This window comes from Lycorma delicatula, chromosome 3 (assembly GCF_047948215.1).
Source record: "Lycorma delicatula isolate Av1 chromosome 3, ASM4794821v1, whole genome shotgun sequence".
In the NCBI taxonomy this organism is placed as follows: domain Eukaryota; kingdom Metazoa; phylum Arthropoda; class Insecta; order Hemiptera; family Fulgoridae; genus Lycorma; species Lycorma delicatula.
This window is the reverse complement of record NC_134457.1, coordinates 184,829,699-184,850,789: the sequence shown is the minus strand read 5'-3', so window position 1 is coordinate 184,850,789 and position 21,091 is coordinate 184,829,699. Positions and strand designations below refer to the sequence as shown.

The window sequence follows — 21,091 nt, the reverse complement described above, 5'->3', positions numbered from 1 at the left end:
TTTTTCTTAAACTAGCAAGTGCAAAATATGATCTAAATTCAAAAATATTAATAAATGATGAATTGAAAAATTAATCTGAATATTTTTTGTAAAAATTCAGAAATTAGAGTGATCTAACAAATTAGAGTATAAATAAACAATAAATTAACAACCATAATATTTAACTATGAGCTCTAGGTTATATCAGAAAAAATATGTTTGTAATAAAATATATGTATTATAGTTTTACTACCATTAGCAAATTTCACGAAAAGTGTTAAATACAATAAGAATATGCCTTACATAAAATTACAAGTATATTATAGCAACACAAAGAACAAAAGAATCTGAAGAAAATTATACGGCAACATGCTGCTTAATTTATATACTTTAAATCTAAATTTTTGATTTTGCAGATTTTAAGATTTCCAAAATGTAATGCAAATCTTAAGTATCATTTGCAAGAATAGTAAGTATTATTTTAAAACATGGTTTAGTATTATAATATTTTTGTTATTATTAGACTCTTATAAACATCTAATGAGACTCCAAAGTCCCATTGAATATTGAGGCTGAAGTTCAAGCCTAAAGCGAATGTTAAGTTTCATTCATTCACATAGCATCCCATACTCAGCTTTTATATGATCATCTACTGTAGAAATAGTAATTTAACATTTTTAAGCTAAAAAAATAAAAACAATAGATAGCAAAAATTTTCAAACACAAAAATGTAATTTATTCTAGTTCAGCTCAGATTAGTAAAAGTAAGCTGTTCTTGGCTAATTAATATGATTTATATTAAAGATAGAAAATAAAGGACTAACAAAAATGAAGATTTTAAGAGCCTACTTGAAAATTCTGTGATGCAATTTTTATACATTTAACTTTTAATTTTAACATTTGTAATTAAAATGACACTGAAGAACACTGATTTCTCTTCCTGTACTAGCAGGTGCAATTACAATACTACTTACAGTCTGAAATTTGAATACTTCATTGTTTGACCCAACTGGAGGAGGAGACCCCATTCTATATCAACACTTATTTTGATTCTTTGGACACCCAGAAGTGTATATTTTAATTCTTCCAGGATTTGGGTTAATTTCACACACTATTACAAATGAAAGAGGAAAAATAATAACATTTGGACACCCTTTTTTTGGGCATGGAACATATATGTGATCTTAATAGAGCTTTTCACGCTGAATTCAAACATGTAGATTTTCTCAATCACCAACATTTTTTTTGTGAAGGTAACTTTGAAGAAACTAAGAATTTACATGCATGCAGGACAATATTCAAATTTTCTAAAATGTGATAGTTGTTTTCCTTTTGTGTTTGGCATCTGGAATATCCTTCTTTAATGCTTGACAGTAACCTGAGAACATTCTAGCATTTTAGTGTCATTGGTACCTGTTTTCCATGACTGAGATTTGCTAGTGAAAATGTTCCCCACACTTTTCCCTGGTAGTAGCAAGATTGTCCAGAAAGAAATCAAAGTGTGAATTCAAGAAATGAATTTTTGGGGACATATTACACCCCAGATGTTTGTATGACTGTAGTAATTCACCTACAATATCACGGTAATTGGGGGATATATGGTTTCCTAAAATGTTTTGCATAACACTTCTAAATGGTCTCAATGTTGACTTTTTGTCTTGGTTTAACAGTTCCTTGAATTGACCACCTTTAAATCAAAGTTTTTATTTGGGAACCTACAAAAATTCCTTCCTTGACTTTAACATCACTAATATGCGTAAATCTTTCTTTCAAATAATAAAATCAGGAACTATTTTTCTCCATCACCTAACAAAGTTTTTGAAAAGTCGTAATTTTACATGGATTGGAGGTAGTAGAGTCATTTCTGAATAAACTAGTGAGAGATGTCAACATTTTCTGTCCAGATGTAAGTAATTCACACTCTAGCCATTCTTACCTGATATAATGACTTATCTAGCTCCTACTATTATGTTGCTTAAAGAGCAACAAGATTTAGTGTAGCTGAGCTGCAAACACATTAACAACAAAATAACTTATAAATCACAACATATAGTCCAATGGTACTCGTACTTATTTTTTTAACAGGTTTTTCACATTATGATATGTTTCTTTCATGCTAATTGCATAAGCCAAAGGCACAGAAAGATATTTGTTATCAACTTGTTTTTCATGTCGAACTTCAGTAGCTACTCATATTCCAATGGCTGAAGTTAGTTGTGTTACAGTTAAGTTCTCAGCCTGAGGCACTGGTTTTATAGCAGATGGAAATTCAGATACATCACTGTGTATTTGGATTTATTAGTTTATTCCTTTTATCTTTGTAGTACAGAAACAACACCCCAACAAATGGTTTTATGGTTCATATGGGATGTAAAGATCCTACTTCTTATCTTGATCCCCAACTTTACAGCCAACATATAGTCAATAACATTTTTTTACTAGGGAGTCAAACGTTTTCATTGCTCTTTAAACATAAAATCCCCACATATGTAACAAATTTATCTGGATCATTTATACACTTCCTTGGCACATTTATTTAATTACACAACGTACTTAATATAATAACTGTAAATCACAAAACCAGAATGAAACCACAATATGTGCATACACAGCAAACATTTAAACCATACTGGTGTGTTAATTATAAGACTTAGAAGCTCTGTGCTGACATGTCAGAACCTACAGTAAATGATCATGATATATATGCAGCTACTGCCTTCATATTATTATATTTGTATCACAACATCTGTTAAAAATCATGTTTTTTATGTATTATAAGTTATCCCTGAAAAATTCTGCAAATGGAATAATTCAAAAATGTTATCGCATAAGAAAAAATACTAATTACATTTTTGATTTCAGGGTAAAACTTGCAATAAAACTTTCATATGCTAAAAATTTGTGTTTAGAGTAATTTTATAATTTTTAATTTTTTAATATTTCAAAATTGTTGATTCAAAAGTTGTATTTCTTAACTATTTAGCACTATCACAGTGACACAGAGACATCTGCTTAAAGAAAACCAGATAAAAACAGATACATAAATAAACAAGCAATGCTCTTAAAAATATCAAATGCTCTTTACATACGTTGACACAATTATAAAACTTCCAATGAATCTAAATCACAATTTTTTTATAGAATAAATTATAGTTGTTTAAATATAATCTCACGCGATATGTCTTATGTAACCCTAACAGTAAAAATTATTTCTTTAGTATGTTGAATTTAAATTTCATAAAAAGACTATTTAATGGAGGGCCTTTTGTAAATATACTACATATAAGAAAAATTCTGTGAGCGGTAAATTTTTGAACACATTTTGAAGACAGTATTCTTATTAAAGCAGCAGCAACCATCTATAGTAATATACGTGCATTATAAAATTAATCTAATCAAAATTTAATTATATCAAATGGACTAATGAATGATGTAGCCATAGTGAAAATATTTTTAATACATTTCATGTGTTTTTTAAAACTTTCAACCTTATGTTTCTTCAATCTATATTACAAATACCTACACAAGCTATAAGAAAAGACTAAATTCATCATATTAGTAACATTTTTGTGGTAAATATTTCATAAAAGAATTTTAAAACAAAACTTGGCTGGAAAGAAATGCATATATATATACCTGAATAACAAGATGAACATAATCTGTAGATACATTTGACATATCTAAACCCATAGGATCAACAACTGTTATTTCACCAGTATGAGAATTTACAGCAAATAAGTTTCCTTCATTGCCCTCTATAATTGAATATTCTAATTCTGTTACTTTGTCAGCATCTTTTGCCTGAAAAAAATATTTAAAAAAAATAAAGAATGAACAATCTCAATAAAGTAATAATGTACACTAGTAATTAGTTAATTAATAACTGTGATGAATTACTCATACAAAAGCTACTACACAACAAAAGAGTTTCCACAGATTTATTTACCAGATCCATTTAACAGTAAATGTGCATTTATTTATTTGTGTGTTAGCTGATATATCTGAGTTTGAGTTATATCAAGTTGTCCACGTTAGTTTTTAACTAAGATTAATTTTCACTCGCTAAGATTAAAAAAATCCTGATACAGTTAGAAATGTTAATAAGTCACATTAATTCATTTACTAAAAATATATAATCAGATAAGTATAGAAGTGACTAGACCCCTTCCCTCTTCTACTAAAACATTCTATAAAAATGAAAACAAATTAAAAATTCTGCTGGAGAAAATGAAAAAAAATTGTCATTTCATTAACTTCTTTATTTAAGATTAGAAAATTAAAACTCCTTTCAACCTTTATGATACTAAATTATCCATGCTAAATAAATTTAATAGCACATGAATGTAATTTTATATACTTCATAGATATACATACTTAAAGGTGTTCTACTTTCATGATTCACTACATACATTGATTCTTAAAAATGTACTATATACATCTTTTAAGAATGAAGATAAGGTGAATGAAATGATCTTTTCTGGGCTTGAACTCACAGCATAACCAGCTGATCTATGCATGCATGCTGTAAATTATTACAACTGGTTGTCACTATTCAAATTTGAAAAAACTCATAATAGTATCACTTCTTTTAGCATGATTACAATGAGGTGACCATAATTTAAACCATCCAAAATTTTAGTGGTAAGTTTGGCTGATAAAATAAAAATTTAAGAATATATATTCAATAGTCTACATATTTATAGGTTTCATATATTATTAAAAATGCCACAAAACCACTTAAGTTCCTTTAAAAACAGATAAAAAAAAATTGAAACTATTCTTGTGTTTTAATAAATCCCTCAAATGTTTGTAATGCTTAATTTATAAAACCACTGAAAGAATTGTGATCTTTTATACTGAAAAAACTAAAACTAATTATCAAACTCAATTTGAGAAGAATATGGTAAATACCATCAAATAATAAATGAATCGATTAATCTTTTTAATTCAATTCCAAGCTTTGAAGCTTCCAATTAGGAAGATGGAAATAAATGATACTGTTAAAACTATACACAAACTTTTATAAACAGACAAAATTATAAAGTTTTTCAGAAAAACTTATGCTAGTATGCTAGTAAGAGTGGTTCTAACCATGATGAAATCAGCCTACTCATACTGTAACTTTCATTGCATTAAATTCTTTGCTAGTTTGACTGTCAACTTGCATTTCTGATCCAACTACTTTTGTTAATTGCTGCAATTCTGCAGCATTTAAGTATTAAAAGTTAGTAATAGAAATTAGCAATTATTTCAAATATTTTTTCTGTGTTTGATAATCTGCTTAAAAATGTGTTTCAATTTTAAAACACCTTTTTTACCTTCTTTTCAGTACTTCTAGAATTTTCTTATAAATTAATGTGTTTATAAATGATTGTTATAATATTTATCTGCCAATTTTTATTCACTTAACAACAAAATACACAAATACAAATTACATATTTACTAACTTAGCTCAGTAATTCTAATGTTAATTTTCATATTCTATTATTTTGTTATTTGAATAAATTAGGTTCACAGATCTGAACAAATTGAAAATCCAACTGACTTCAGTGCCAGTTAGTCTGAATCTATGAATTTTTACTACAGTTAAATTTGTCTTATGCAAAATATAAAAGAATAGAATATAAAAATAAAGCAAGCAATTATAAAATAATTAGAATCACCACTAATCAGTATACAAATCACTAACAATTATTATCCAGAATCACTTGGTGATATTTTCAGCTGGTTGTCAAAAAATATATGGCATCAAGCACAGATCACTAAGGTAAAATGTCCATCTAATAGCTACCACAAATATAATTAAAATTTGGATTGCTTTACATCACCTACTATTGTTTCAGGTAGTGCTGCTCTTTTATTACTAATGCTGACTGCATTTCATGAAATAAATGTTCATAAAAAATATTGTTGGGTAGTTCATAACTGTTTTTCTTTTTTTTTTATAAGGTAAATATAATATTTCTTCTAATTGGATTATTTTCAATTGATAGCTGTTTAATTCTAAAATGCATAAATTTTTATATACGAGGGTGAATAAATATAAAACCGTATTTTTGCTGTCGTTAATGCATGGCTAATGGAGAAGGCGTGGCTTCTCAGTGTTGCACATAAGGATGTGCAGAAGGGATCCCATTCTTAGAAAGTCAGCTCACTTCTTTTTTCTAGTCAGAATCACAATGTCAAAGCAGGAGGTATCATCACGCATTGTGCAATGTATTATTAAATGACTCACGGTAGAGGGTGTGAAATTATCCAAAACTTTGAGAAGACTTCTGGCACAATTCAGGGACAAAAGATTCAAGTGAATGATTGGCATAAGCAGTTTTTGGAAGGATAAGAAGTAGTTGAAAATGAAGATCACCAACATCGCCCAAGGAGAAATGCTACTGTTGAAAATGTTCTTATAGTTCATTGCCTTAACGAGGACGACTGACAGTTAACAACTGCAGAAATTGCTTCTGAGACTGGAATAAATGGCAGTGCTCAGCATAAGTTAGTGCTCAGGCAATCATTACTGACGATTTTGGATTTAAAACAGTGGCAGCATGATGGGTCCCTCATCTCCTCACTGAAGGTCAGAAGCTGTATTGGCTAGAAGTGTGCCAAGTGGTTATTGAGTCATTACCAAGCTGAAGGAGAATTTTTTTGCAAGACATCATGATCTGCAATGAAACTTGGGTGCACCATTACACCCCAGAATCAAAACAAGCACATATGGAGTGGTAAAAAAAGGAGAAACTGCATCCATTAAAGCCAAAACCAGATTGTCAGCTGGAAAGGTTCTGGCTACAGTATTTTTTTATTTCAGAGGAGTTCTGCATGTTGATTTTCTCCATGAACATCGTACAATGAATTCTGCGTACTACTGCCAACTTTTAGGCAAAGCAAAACTCGCATATCATCAAAAAATTCATCAATTTTCAATCCCAGATGTCATTCTCCTTCACAACAACACTTGGCCCCATACCACAGCTTCAACACAAGAAAAAATTGCATCCTTATTCTGGACTACACTGGAGCACCCTCCATACAGTCCAGACTTATCACCCTGTGATTATCATTTGTTTGGACCACTAAAAGAAACTTATCACCCTGTGATTATCATTTGTTTGGACCACTAAAAGAACCACTTGGAAGACAGAAATTTGAAAACTATATTGGTGTTGCAGCATTTGTGCGCAATTGGTTGATGTCATGCCCATCTTAATTTTACATTAGTGGAATCAAAAAGCTACCTATTCGCTGGGAAAAATGTTTTCCAAAAGAGGAAATTATGCAGAAAAATAATATTATATGCATTTTTATTATCCTTCAATAAATTATAAAACAAAAATTCCGGTTTATATTTGATTTATCCTCATATATTATCGTCAATTAATACATTGATAAATAAGTTTTAATTTATTATATTTTTTATTCAATATTAAAAAAAAAATTTTCAATAAGCAATGATCCTAAAATCTGTTATTTAGTTGATAAGATTTTATATTAAAAAAAAGCCTAGCATATATGGCAGCAACAAAATTATGTTATGCAATCTCTACACCTTTACAAAAATAAAAAAGAATAACTAACCAGGATTACATTTTATAAATAATGAAATCAGTTTTTAAATGATTAACAATAACAATTAACTTTACTTTCCAATTTAGTTCTCTTAGCCATCAGCTACAAGCTAATGCCCAACAACAGCAACCCCATTTTTTTATTAAATAATCTTTTTTAAATAAATAAATTCTGTAGTTCATGAAATGTCAAACTTTCTAAACAAGGATTTTTCAAATTCAACTCAAAATTGTTCTTTAAATGAACTAAAAAAATGTTCTTTAATCAGCAAGCACTAAAACTTAAAATGGGCATAAAATTTATACATTTTTTTACAATGGGTTAGGTAACAATTTCTGAGCAAAATTTGGATTTGTATGTTTGGTACTGTATAGATGAAGGTGACATTATACAAGAAACCAGTTATTGATAAAATCAGTACTACCATTTTCAGGAATAAAAGGAATTCACACCAGATTTAGGATAGAAAAAGAATAATAGAATGGTTTCCCATCGGCTTTATCATAAGCCAAATATATTTTGATATATTACTATGGTTAGCCCACTGAAATATAGGTGATATTCTATTCTGCAAGCGATAACTTCACTCCACTTACCGCCACAGGAACTTAAGAAGTAAATCAATTGTTGGAAGTAAATAATAATTATGGAAATATCTGTCAAAGTAAGAAAAACTTTATCATAGTACTTTTGATCATTGTCACATGAATCTGATAACATATAAAAGAGAACTTATTGATCGTATAATACTATTAAATATTTTCAGTGTAGTGCGTGTAATACTTGAAAAATGATCTTTAGTACTGTGTCATTAATAATTTGATAAGTCAGTGGAAGAGATAACTAAATATAATTCACCTGTACTTGTAGAGGAGGCTCAAACTTGGTTGCACCTTCATCAATGACTGCTCTATATGAATCACTAGTAAACTCAGGAGCATTGTCATTGCTATCTAATAAAGAGATTTTTAATGGAACAACACTACTTAAACCATTTCCTTCATCATCCTTAGCCTGCAATAAAATTTAACAATAAATTTGAAAAATAAAATTATGATACATAATATATAGTCTATTTTATATAATTTTAATATAAAATAATCAGATTTAGGATAATAAAATTAAATAAATGAATCACTTACCTAGGAAAGAGTGACACTCTAATGACATTCTTGTAGAAATTATAATTTTAACACTTAGTAAATAAAGCATAGATAAAATAATAAAAGTTTAATTTCAACTGTTTTGTTGTTGTAAACCACAAAAGCATTTATAAGTTACTCTACCCATTTACAGTAGATGAAACAAAAATGACCCAAAGACCATCGATTTAAAAGCACTGCATGAGGGAAGGATTCATTTTGCATGCCAATCTTCAGAAACAACAATGAATATTAAATATAAAACAAAATAATGAACCAATGCACAGATTTTGAAAATGATAATCTGACTTAATTTGCTAAGTAAATAAAAATGATACTTGATTCAGTCAGACCATCACTGATATAAAAGCAATTAGATTTTATGAGTACATAAAAATTTATATTTTAATATTAATTGTCTATTTTTAAATATACTTAGAGGCTGATGTTGCTGCAAGATTATAACAAAAATATTTTTTATATCCTGCAAGTGACAAGATACACTTAACAATAATAATGCGTTTCCAGTCACATGTCTCACAAAAATTATAAAATTAATTAACTGATAAAATACAATTAGAATAGTCAATACAGCAATAATGCAATTAATAGCTGCATTATTGTTAAATGTACATAAAAATAAAATTAACATTAATAAATATTGTCAATAAATGATTCAAAAACACAAATATTCATGTTATGTTTAACATGAATAACCTCCTCAAATGGATGAAATCTATTCATCCATTTGAGGATTTATTCAGTCAATTAAGTAGTTAGTTATTCCACACAATATATATATAATTTCCTTTTAGGGCTCTTCATCTATCCTTTTAGTATCCTTTTTAGGACTCTTCATCTATCTGTACATTCATTTGTTAGTTCTGACTACATTTAAATACAGATAGATAAACCAGTTTCAATGAAGCATGCAAGATAATCTTAAATTAACATTATGTTTCATAACAAATTTTCTTGAAAGGTATCATCTCTCTACATAACAAAAATTAACCTTATAAAATTCAAAACAACTTGTGTCTAAGACTTTTATGGCCTCTCTTTGGGCAATAACTTCACATAAGAAGACTTGTGCCAGTCAAAGGTCCACAACTTCTGTTGTTGCAGACAAAATGGGAGATGATTTTGACCGTCCTTTTATAACTTGACATAATACCTAGAAACTATTAACTGTTTATGAAGTTGAAAAAGAACATCAATCAAGAAAATCTTTTTATGACGATAACAAGATTCAAGGCACAATTAAGAGACCAGGCTGAGGTATGATCTGAATTCAGAAACTCATTCCCAGGCTCATTTCACACAGTGGTCCCCATTATGACTATGATGAAAAGTAAATAAGATCTAATCTACAAATAAAAAAATGCTTAAACAATATTTTCTAGTCTTGTATTTCTATTTCCTGAATGATCACCATAATCGATGATCATTCATAATCGAATATGAAATAAAATAAATAGTAAAATTTTACAAAAAAGAATTATAGTATTCCCAATACATTTTTTTTTAATGGAAATTTAATTACAACTGTCAATTATAACATCTGCAATGTCTTTTGAGTAAAAATTACAAAAATTTGATTTATTTTAAAATTATGTATGCATTTTAGATATCTCAAACAAAAGGGTTAGAGATGATTTGACATAATGCTTGAAAATGACATAGGCATTCCCAAAAATAACCAGCATACCATGTCAGACCTATTAGAATGTGAAAAATACTAGTAGTTTTCTATTTCCTTCATCACTGAGCCAAATCAGCTTGCCAAGCTTACTGAAATGCAGGAGATATTTAATTCTTTAAGACACTCTATCACCACAAGGCTGGATGTATAATGAAAATCATAATTCTCCAAGAAAGCAGCTTTGACTAGTATTATTTATAACTCAAATGCATTACATTCATTATTTATCAGAATTGCTGATGGAAATATTGCAAAACAATAAATTAATGAATCTTCTTCTATGAAAAATAATGCATTAACAATTCACCTTGTAGAAGGTCAAATTTTGAAATAAATATTAGATGCTTGAAATTTCTGGACTTTACTGATTATAAGTTGTGCGAAACATTTATGCATAATACCATAGTCACACTGTAGTACTAGTAACTAAATTAAATATTCTATTTTAAAATCTCAAATGTATATCTGAGAGGCTACTGCAATTAACATGCAATATATGTTCATGTGATTTTAACCTTTGGTCAAAGCACCCTTAACTATAATTATTAACACAATGCTATTAAGACACTGGTGTGATTATAAAAAAAAATAAAATCCAAGGAAACAAGTTAATATAAGAAATATAAAAAAGATAATAAAATAATTAAAGTACACCATACACATTAAAAAAAAAAAACTAACCATATATGAAAGGAAATAAGTAGGCCTTGTTTCAAAATCAAGACATTGTGGAGCACCAGGCTTATCACAAGGAGCAACAGTAATTACTCCAGTCTTCTGGTTTACATCAAATCTGAAAAAAGATTCAATTATTAATTTGTTATTTTAATAGCAGCTAATATTTGATAATTATTTCCCACACAAATTTTTAAAAAGTTTAATTTATCATAATTAAAACTAACAATCTAAATTTTTCAACTTAAAAAAAAAATGGCAATACAAAAACTTACTTTTCAGCTCCATCGCCAACCAACTGGTAAACAATTCCATCTCCACCATACTTCCCTGAATCTCTGTCCATAGCGGTAAAATTAGCCACAACACTTCCTGGAGAAGCCGTCTCACTAACAACTGCAGAAAGCACTTCCTGATCAAACTGTGGTGCATTATCATTTTCATCAGTAATTTGTACTGTTACTGTAGCAGTAGAAGACAGTTTTGGGTTTGTTTCTGTTTCTTCAGCAACAACCTGAAATTTTAGAACACATCACAATAAAACAATTATATTAAATTTAACGATAAAAAATCAATACAACATACAAAGCACAACATTTCTTCTGATTTGTTTATCTAACTTCAGTTAACATTTTTTAGAAACAGCAGTGACTTTTCGTCTGGGACTGAATATAAGTGAAAATAGATGATCTTAGAAAAATTATGGTGTTTAATATTCAACATATAACAAGCAAAACGTAAGAAAAGATTATTGCCTATTTACAATTATTCATAGACAATTTACTTACAAGAACAATAAACTTCCTTGTATTAGGATTTTCATAATCCAGAGATCCATTTACTACACGTATTGAAACTGATGTAGATCCAGTGGCATTAGTAGGTTCAATAGCAAACGCACCAGACAGATCTACTAATCTCAATGAAAATGCAGAATTTGCTCCCTATAAGAAAAATAAACAAAATATTTATCAAAGATTATCTACAGTTAATAAAGGATATACAATATCAGTATAGATGAAATAAAAACATGATTTTCACAAACCCAATTAAAGCTACCATTATACAAATAAAAATAACACAAAAGATAAATTATCAACAATTTTTTATCAATACGTCATTTTATCAATGCATAAATTCACTATGTGTGTTACATCTATTTCTAGAAAATTTAATTTAACTTACAATATCAGGATCAGTAACAGTCATATCCAGATTCGGTATAGGTGTTCCATCAGGAATATTCTCTGGCAAACTAACAGTGTATTCACGTTCATTAAACATAGGAGGTTCATCATTAACATCTTTAATAGTAACAGAAGCAACAGCAGTTGTAGAGGTCATAAGTTCATTGCTAGGTTCACCATCCACAATTTCTCTAGCCTAAAATACAATAAAAATCAATTAAAACTAATTATTTTTAAATTTCTCTCCAACAGGATATCATACAAATTAACACCAGAGGCATAGCATGAAACAATTTTGTTAATGTAATCTAACAAAACTGAATTCAAATGAAAACATTACACTATGATTAAAAGTCATAAAAAAATAATTCAATTTTAAAACCACACTTCATTTTTAAGCTATCTATAAAACAATCCCATAATGAATTTGGTATAGAAATCAAAAGTAAAAAACTTTGACAATGTTCAATAATGACAAATCACTCACTTCAGGGATACTACAGTACTGAGCTCAGTGAATGAGAGAAATATAAATTAACCATTAACTTCCCTGGAAATGTTTAAGCCTCCAATACTCAACCTTGTAAAAATCATTAAGTCAGAGATGTCAACACATTACAGCCACAACTGTAAATTCCAGAAGAAATATTTAATAAATGATACTAAAAATAAATTTATTTATGAACTGTTAATGTTAATATAACAGTCAATCTAATAGTAAACTTCTTCATGATCTGAACCTTTCAAACTTTCCTCCCAATCATTATGAATCCTATTTTTTGGGAAAATGTCTGAAAAAAAAAATTAAAAGTAACTCTTAAATTTGGTTTTGTATTACAGTGAAAAACTACATATGACATTGCATATACTGAAAATCTTGTGTAAAAAGGTTGTTACTGCTTCTGTACTACTCAAAGTCTCCTTAAATTAGAATTTGTGTTAGTGAATGAGTGAGAGATGTAGCTTCATATTACATAAATTTGCTTCAAAAGCTGGAGACTAAGCCCCCAGATCCTGATCCTTGTAACCCAATTTTATTTGCTTGTATCCCTTTAACAAAAAAAATTCAAGTTTTTTTGCTACCATGGCATAGGATTATTGACTCATTGTCAACAATAACAGCATTTTTTTAGCAGCAGCTATTTTTAATGCTGTAATAAATATTGTTATGTAGGCAACAGTAAAATTATAGAAGTAACATGTCTGCAAAATATAACATAAATAATTTAATTTTGCGTTCTATTAACAACATAATTAAAGTGATAGACTAACAGGTATAATAGCAGGATTTTTAAACAATTTGAACATTATGTGTTTTATTCTGACCTTTTGATGCCATGAAACTATGTGATTAAAAATATAATTATACTATGTGATTAAAATTATAATACAGTTTTTGGAAAATTCCCATAGGTGAGTTACATCACAATTTTGTAATTTTTTTAATTTATTTCCTGCTCTGATTAACAGTAAAAGCTTTTATTTTTTGTATTTCAAGACATTCTTCTTTATTAATAGTTAAGGGATAATTAGCAAATAATTTTTAGGATCAAAATATTCTAACCCTAACTAAATAATTTTATATCTTCTTCTCACCCAAGATGTTAAAAATGCTGTTTTCATTTTTTATGTAAATTCATCCTCTTAATGAAAAATCAGCATTTTGAAGGCTAACCTCCCTTAAAGCATGCAGCATAATTTGAAGAACAAGTTTGGGAATGTAAGACATATGCCACAGTTGAGTATCTTCGAAGGAGAGAAAAATCTTTGAAGGTACTTTGCATCATAGAGAAAAGGTAATGTACTTATTTTTTTTTAATTTTCCTTTTAATTTTGAATGATGTGGATGAAAAAAGTCCATATCTTTTTTCACTACAAGACCTCCTTCTTATGCATTATTGCATCCGTTAGAATTATCAATTGTTTTTTTTTTTTTTTGCTCCTTGAATGGAACACAAGAGAGTGGGTTTGGTCTACTTTTTTTTTACTTTCTTTTCATTCCCACTTATGCAATATGCACTAGAACCTTCATCTACATTACTTAAAAACTTATGGAGATTTGACCTCCCAATGATTCTGATCTTATCAAATTTTCTCTTCATTTTACCTTATGGCAAAAAGAATGGAGGCTTAAATTTTTTTGCTATTTTCATCATTCAATTAAAAAACCATTTAGAGGATCAAGACCTCCTGGGTAAGAGAGTAGCCCAATCTATTTAACAACTCTATTAATTTTAAGATAAGTTGAAGTAAAAGGTTGTTAATTTTACTTCTGAAATTTTTTTACATATAAAAAATAAGTCTACAATTATTCAATACTTCATATACAGTCATATGATAAATTTGTGAATATTCTCATTGGATTTAGATGTTGCAGAAGGAAGTAGTTTCTGATATTTTTTTTTTTTACTTTGAATACTCTATATGTTAGAATTTATATCTATATTTCCTATCATATGCTCAGAAATCGCATAGTTAAGTTAAATACAAGTGTTTTTCTTTTGTTATTCTTCATTCCCAACAAATATGCTTTCATCAATTTTCTTATTGTTGGCCTGCTATTATGTAACTGTTTTGGAAGCTGTGACATGTAATGGTTACAGTCAAAATTATATTTGTGAGCATAATTATAATTTTTAATATTTCTTTTTAACCTAGCAGCCAAATGATTTTATATTACAATTCTTTCACTAGATTTTTATATGACATTTATTTTTTTTTTTTTAGTGAAAAACAATTTTAACTCCTCCATAGGGAGGATGCAGACTGATTTGTTCAGTAACCTTCTTTAAATATTTTGTTCCAATGTTTTCTAAATGACAAAAAATTTTACAGAGATGGTCCTTCCAAGGGATTTTGTATCCTAAATTCTTCTCCCATTTTATTCAAATAATCTTCAGAGCTAAGTAGCATTCCCAGGATGAGTATAAGCTGAATGAATTAATTTCTTCTATTCATGTCAACTTGTAGCAGATAAAGCTGTAGTTATAATTTCTCTGTCTGATATGCTTGTTAAGTGCAAAAACAATTTTTGAGTGTATGCCTTTCTAGGAGTTACACTAATCTGCCTAACAATTTTGAGAATTTAAATTTATGTAAGGCTACTATTCATTCCCTTCAAGTTTTCCTTCTATTTGTAAATCCTACTATAATACTGCACAATCATTAAATTTTTTTTTAATTATTTGAAATTTTACAAACTAATTCCTACATATCTCATGATGATAACTGTTAATGAAACAAGCATCTAATTTTTACATTTAAATTTTTTAAATGGTTTTTGACTATTTTATTGATTTTATATTTATTTCAATAGCTGTTTAAACTATGTTACAGATCTTTCTTTATAATGATAAATTAAAAATTTATTTAAATTAAAGCATTTAAAATTTGTTTAAAAACATATTTTTAGCATACATGGCAGAGAGGCATACATGCATAACTGAAACTATGGTTAAGAGTTAAAATCTAACCAGAAATCCATAACATATTATTGCCTAACCTATTTTAAATTGTGTTTACTGACAAGTACCTTAATTATTACAATTTTAAAAGAATTCTAAATTATTACAGTAGTATTAATCTCCCTTTAAAAATATGTATGGAAATTACTGCCTTAAATATTAAATGTTTAAAAAAAACAAAAACCCACAATAATAGTGAGTGAAATAACTCCTGTAGAATCCTTAAGTGCTTCTCTATCTAATGGTTTAGCTGTCCTGAGCTCTCCAGTTTCACTATCCAAAAGAAAATAGTCAAGAGGATCTGAAATAAAATATATTAACTTTAGCTATACAAGATATAATTAAAATGACTACTGATTTTGAAAAATATTATCTAATTAATGTAAAAAATACATTAAAATGTTTATTAAAGGTTACTACATAAAATAAATATTTTATATATTTTATTTATAATTGCTTAAATTTAAAATAGATTAAATATAATCACATTTAGAACTATAGCTGAGAAACTATTCAAAATGTAAGTCAACTTTTACTTCTAACAAAAAAAATGTATATTTTATACAAGGTATTTTGTCAAAGTTGCAGCGTAATACAAATCAAAGTGATGGAGGAAATATAGAAGTGACACAAAACCACATCTGTCTTGCGTGTATGTGGTTCATAGTTCAAAGCCTGTCCGGATCAATATTTTAATGTAAAACAAAAGAGAAGTAATAATATGACAGTTGAAAGCTGGCAAATAATGAAGCAAAATGGAATAGAAAAGTGTAATTTTTTATTATTTTTTCTCAACTTTTTATTATTTTTGCAGTTATTTATTTAGTCATAAATAAATAAAAAATCTTTTAAGTTTTTTTTTTAGATGATTAATTCAGTAGATAAGTTTAGAATTACTGTATTCTCAAAGAAAACTATGATATGGAAATTCTGGAATGTGTGAAAAATACAAAACCTGACCAGAATTCAAACCCATAATCCTCTGGGAGGGGATGTCAGAGACACTATCACTCCACCACAGAAATTAGCCAATCAGTTTGTTTTATTTTTAATTAGAACTGTAAGAGTTGATTTTATGAACAAGTAATCAATTTTACATAGTTAACTGTTTAATTTTTATACTTTTTTATAAAACAAAATATGAAAACAATCACTAAATTAAAAGAAGTTCAGCAATCAAGAAGCATTCAACTCAATAGTACACAAAAAAATTTGATTCTATATCAATATCCCATTTTAAAAATTTTAAAAACAAAGTGTATACAACTGATTAAGAGCAAAACAAAACATGCTTAAAACTGTTTTTATAATTGTTACTCATTTATCCTCTACACTGCTTTAAGATATCTGTAGCATATGATAAAATAATATTTTAAGCTCAGCACTTCAACCTCTTACACAGGTAGTAAACTCTCACAAGAAGAGATACCATTAAAAAAAAATTGCAGCAGCTTGGATAGATGTGAACTATTTATAACACATATTTTACAGCAACATTTTCAAATTTGTGGTGTAGGTAGTTGCTAAACATTAAAGGGTAACATTATATTATTAAATGCCATCGTAAAAGCACTGACCTCCTAGTATTTAATTACTTAATGTTTTTACAACTTTTTTTGCTGCTTTTGTCTGCTGCTACATCATTACAATAGTAACGACCTTAAAAAATTTGCATGCATTATATTGATGAGAAAACTGCACTTCTGTGAATAAATTTAACCTAAATAATAAAATGAAAATATGAGAATACTTAATGTAATAAAAAAAAAATAGAATCACTAAACCTTATCTTCCTAATAAAGTAATTCATTTTAAAGGAATATTGTATACAGGGAAATTTATCAACAATAATACATTTATATGGAATAACAACTTATTTTTAATAAATTACAGCAATGGTAGGTCACACAAAATTAGTATGTACAGATATGAAAAAGAGCACAGTAAAGTTTAGAGTTGTGCAAAATAGAAGGGTATTAATTACATAAATTTCTTTTTACATGTAGTAAAATCAGTAATCATAAATATAATTGACGTAAGTTTAAGTAATGTATACTGCATCTTTTGATTTTGTTGAGGTAACATATTTTTTTATGTGACTGAACAGCACAGAACCTCCTCATTCAGTTACAACAAGAGTCCTGCTCACCCATTTGTTTAAATTTTTTTTAGTTAGCGCCCCATAAGGAGGTTTTCCTGCATACATTCAATTAATAATTTATTACGTTCAGTAATAATATCAGTCTATAATTTATAATTTAATATTTTAATAATAAAATGAATTCCTTGTTAACAACTAACTTGTTAAAAGTTGATAATGAATTTTTCTAGGTTGACCCTTATCTCCATCCCTTGCCTGAACTGTCATAACCAAAGTTCCAATAGGATCATCTTCCTGTATAACACCAGTTAACGATCCTTGGAATACAGGTGGTGTATTCTGAATGTCTCCAACCTTTACTTCTAAACTTGTTGTTACACTATGTTCTCCATCCTGTTAATAAGGAAAACAACAGTTGTCTAGTCAGTTGACGTAACAGTTATCAATGTTGAGCAAAATACATTAAAAATAAAATATTAATCAAGATAAAAGCAAAACTCATAGAAGACCATTATTCAATTTAACTGAACAAACAATAAAATATAATAATAATAATAATGTATTTTTTATAACTTATAAACAATAAATCACTACATTACGGATTCTTCAGTAATATATTATCAAAGTGAAACTCAAAATAACACCACATTATTAATTTATCCATTGCGTAAAATACACAAACAAGATAGCATAAGCATTTGTGTCGCTCAGAAAAAATTATGCAAATTCATGCAGGCAAAAACTTTAATCATATATATAAATTTTTAGTCATATATTTTTTTTAAAAACTGAACACAATTATTATACTGTGTGAATGTGGAATGAAATAAAATATTTAAAATTTAAAAAATGTCAAACCTAAATATAGGGAAAAATGACTATCAGTACAGGAATCACTTAACAGTTATAAGAATAGAAGATAAAGAAAGTCTAGCTCTGATTCTCAACAATGTAAGAGAAAGATGTGGTCTGTCCCTGATGTTCTCAATTTGCATATAAAGCAATAGAAGAATGAAGGAAAAATTTAATAGCATAATAACAATCCTGGACAAAAAAAGAAGCTACAAGCGATATTTTTTACGTAAGGTCTGTTTTTTTTTAATATAAACAAAACTAGTAAAGATAAAGAATGTTTGTTTAAATATTTACGATAGCAATTTAGAAAATTGTTCATGCCGATGGCATAAAAATCAGTCACCTGTGAAGGCAACCATTATTTTCACTTCTTTATCAGTGTCAAACTGCTGACCGCCGAGAAACTGCTTCAGGTAGCAGAGCAGGTGGTAAATGCTCAGCAAAAGTTCCAGGCTGTATGGTGGATAGTCCATTTGTTCCCGTTCAAAAAATCTGATTAACTCTAGAGTTAGCAGAATCAGATCATGCATTGTCATGCAACAACAAAACTCCAGATGACAGTAGGCCACATCTCTTATTCTGTATAGCAATCCAAAGCTTCGTCAAGGTTTCACAATACGTAGCTGAGTTTATTGTTGTACCTTTGGGAATAAAATCGACTAACAGGACACCATGTCTATTCCAAAACAAAGTTGCCATAATCTTGCGTATTGACATCGTCTGCTTGATTTTCACTTTGACTGGAGATGTTGTGTGTCACCATTCCATTGACTGCTGCTTTGATGCTGGAGTGATGTAAGAAACCCCATATCTTATCCCCTGTGACAAAAGTTCATTTCCTTCCCCACCGTAATGGATCAAAAATGTTAAAGCCCCAGCAATTCCCCTTTTTTTGGTGTTCTTCAGAAAACAGCCTGGGAACCCATTGTAATAATAGTTTCTTGAACTGCAAGATTTCAGAAATTATTTTGTATAGAACTGACCTTGAAACTTGTGGGAATATCACTGACAAAGTGGAAACCATGAAATCACCAGTCTTCACAAACTTTTTTCACACACCAAATCATCTGTGCTTACAGAAGGTTGGCCCTTCAGTAAGAATTTGTGTTTATCATGGACACTGTCTGGCCCATCCTTTAACAGTCATATCCATTTACGCACTTTGCTGTCATTCACTGAATTAGGTCTGTAAACCTCACATATCTGGTGATGAATGTCTGCTGTTGATACATTCCTTGCATCAAGACTTGAATCACAGACCATATTTCACAATTGGTAGGCCACTCAATTATTTGAAACATTTTTACTTCACAATATAAAAACTATACACAGTGAAGTTACAACTGCAAATGGCATCACCATTTGCAAGGCATGCCAGGAGCCAGAGCATATGTGAGTTTCAACGGCAGCAAAAAATTTAAACAGCTGCAGCCAATCAGACCTTACTTAAAAAATAGCCCTAGTATAAAATTCACTAATGACATTGTTTTTTTGGCATAAACAAAAGATAAAGTGGAAGAAATTACTGAATAGAATGAATTTGTTGCTAGGAAAGAAATTTAGTTTGAAATTTATAAGAATTAACCGAACAATGAAATGTGTCAAAAAGGAAGGTAATTAATTAGTAATGAAATATAAAGGTATGGAAACAGTATACAAGGATCACTCTAATATTAACCAGACTTTTGACTTTACGACTTGCACATGAACATGAGTGATCTACTCAGAAGATGGGGGAGATGTGGGGAAGGGATGGACACTGCAGCCAGCACATCAATCTTGTCTCTCTGGTCAGTAGTGCTATGTCAAAGTGAGAGGTTCCATCATTGTTTGTACAACATGTTGTGAATTTGTCACAAATGAAGGCTTTAAACTCTCCAAAATTTTGATTAGACGGGCATGCAGCTTGTCAAAATGATGTTGTATACGCAGTCTACAACTGAGTCAGCAAATTTAAAGGGAAGCAAGAACCTGTAGAAAACGAGTCACAATAGAGGTCTACCAACAAGCTTTTCTTTTTTTGGTTGTTGCCTTGTTTATTTTTTTGTAATTTTTAATAATGAAATGATTTCTTGATTTACAATTATATAATGATTTTCTGTATAAATCATATATTATGACAAATAAATTAAATTCTAAGTGTGACATGATAACACTCAATTGATCTACGTAACCTCATTTTAAGTGCCCATTCCAGTGTCATTCACTCTTTCATGAAACTGCCCATTCCACTATCACAAATCACCTTCGGCTTCACAAAGTCTGTGTGAGGTAAGTTCCCAAGCTTTTGACTCAAAATCAGAAACAGGCCTGACACCAAATTTGTCAAAGGCTACTGAATCGATTTCGATGAGAGGGAAATAACTTTTTGCATCAAATGGTTACGTGTGATGAAACACTGTTTGTCTTGCACTACA

General features: G+C 28.9%; 1 protein-coding gene across 1 annotated transcript in view; it reads right to left on the bottom strand.

Moving 5' to 3' along the window:
- Cad87A (cadherin 87A) overlaps positions 1–21,091 on the bottom strand; it is a 233,733-nt gene that overhangs the window by 67,061 nt on the left and 145,581 nt on the right. Inside the window, exons 7-14 of the mRNA XM_075361171.1 lie at positions 18,020–18,212; positions 15,907–16,019; positions 12,253–12,450; positions 11,856–12,011; positions 11,343–11,581; positions 11,074–11,185; positions 8,407–8,562; positions 3,616–3,780 (exon numbers count right to left, since the gene is read on the bottom strand). Coding sequence (XP_075217286.1) covers positions 3,616–3,780; positions 8,407–8,562; positions 11,074–11,185; positions 11,343–11,581; positions 11,856–12,011; positions 12,253–12,450; positions 15,907–16,019; positions 18,020–18,212 — 1,332 coding nt within the window. The remainder of the gene's footprint in view (positions 1–3,615; positions 3,781–8,406; positions 8,563–11,073; positions 11,186–11,342; positions 11,582–11,855; positions 12,012–12,252; positions 12,451–15,906; positions 16,020–18,019; positions 18,213–21,091) is intronic.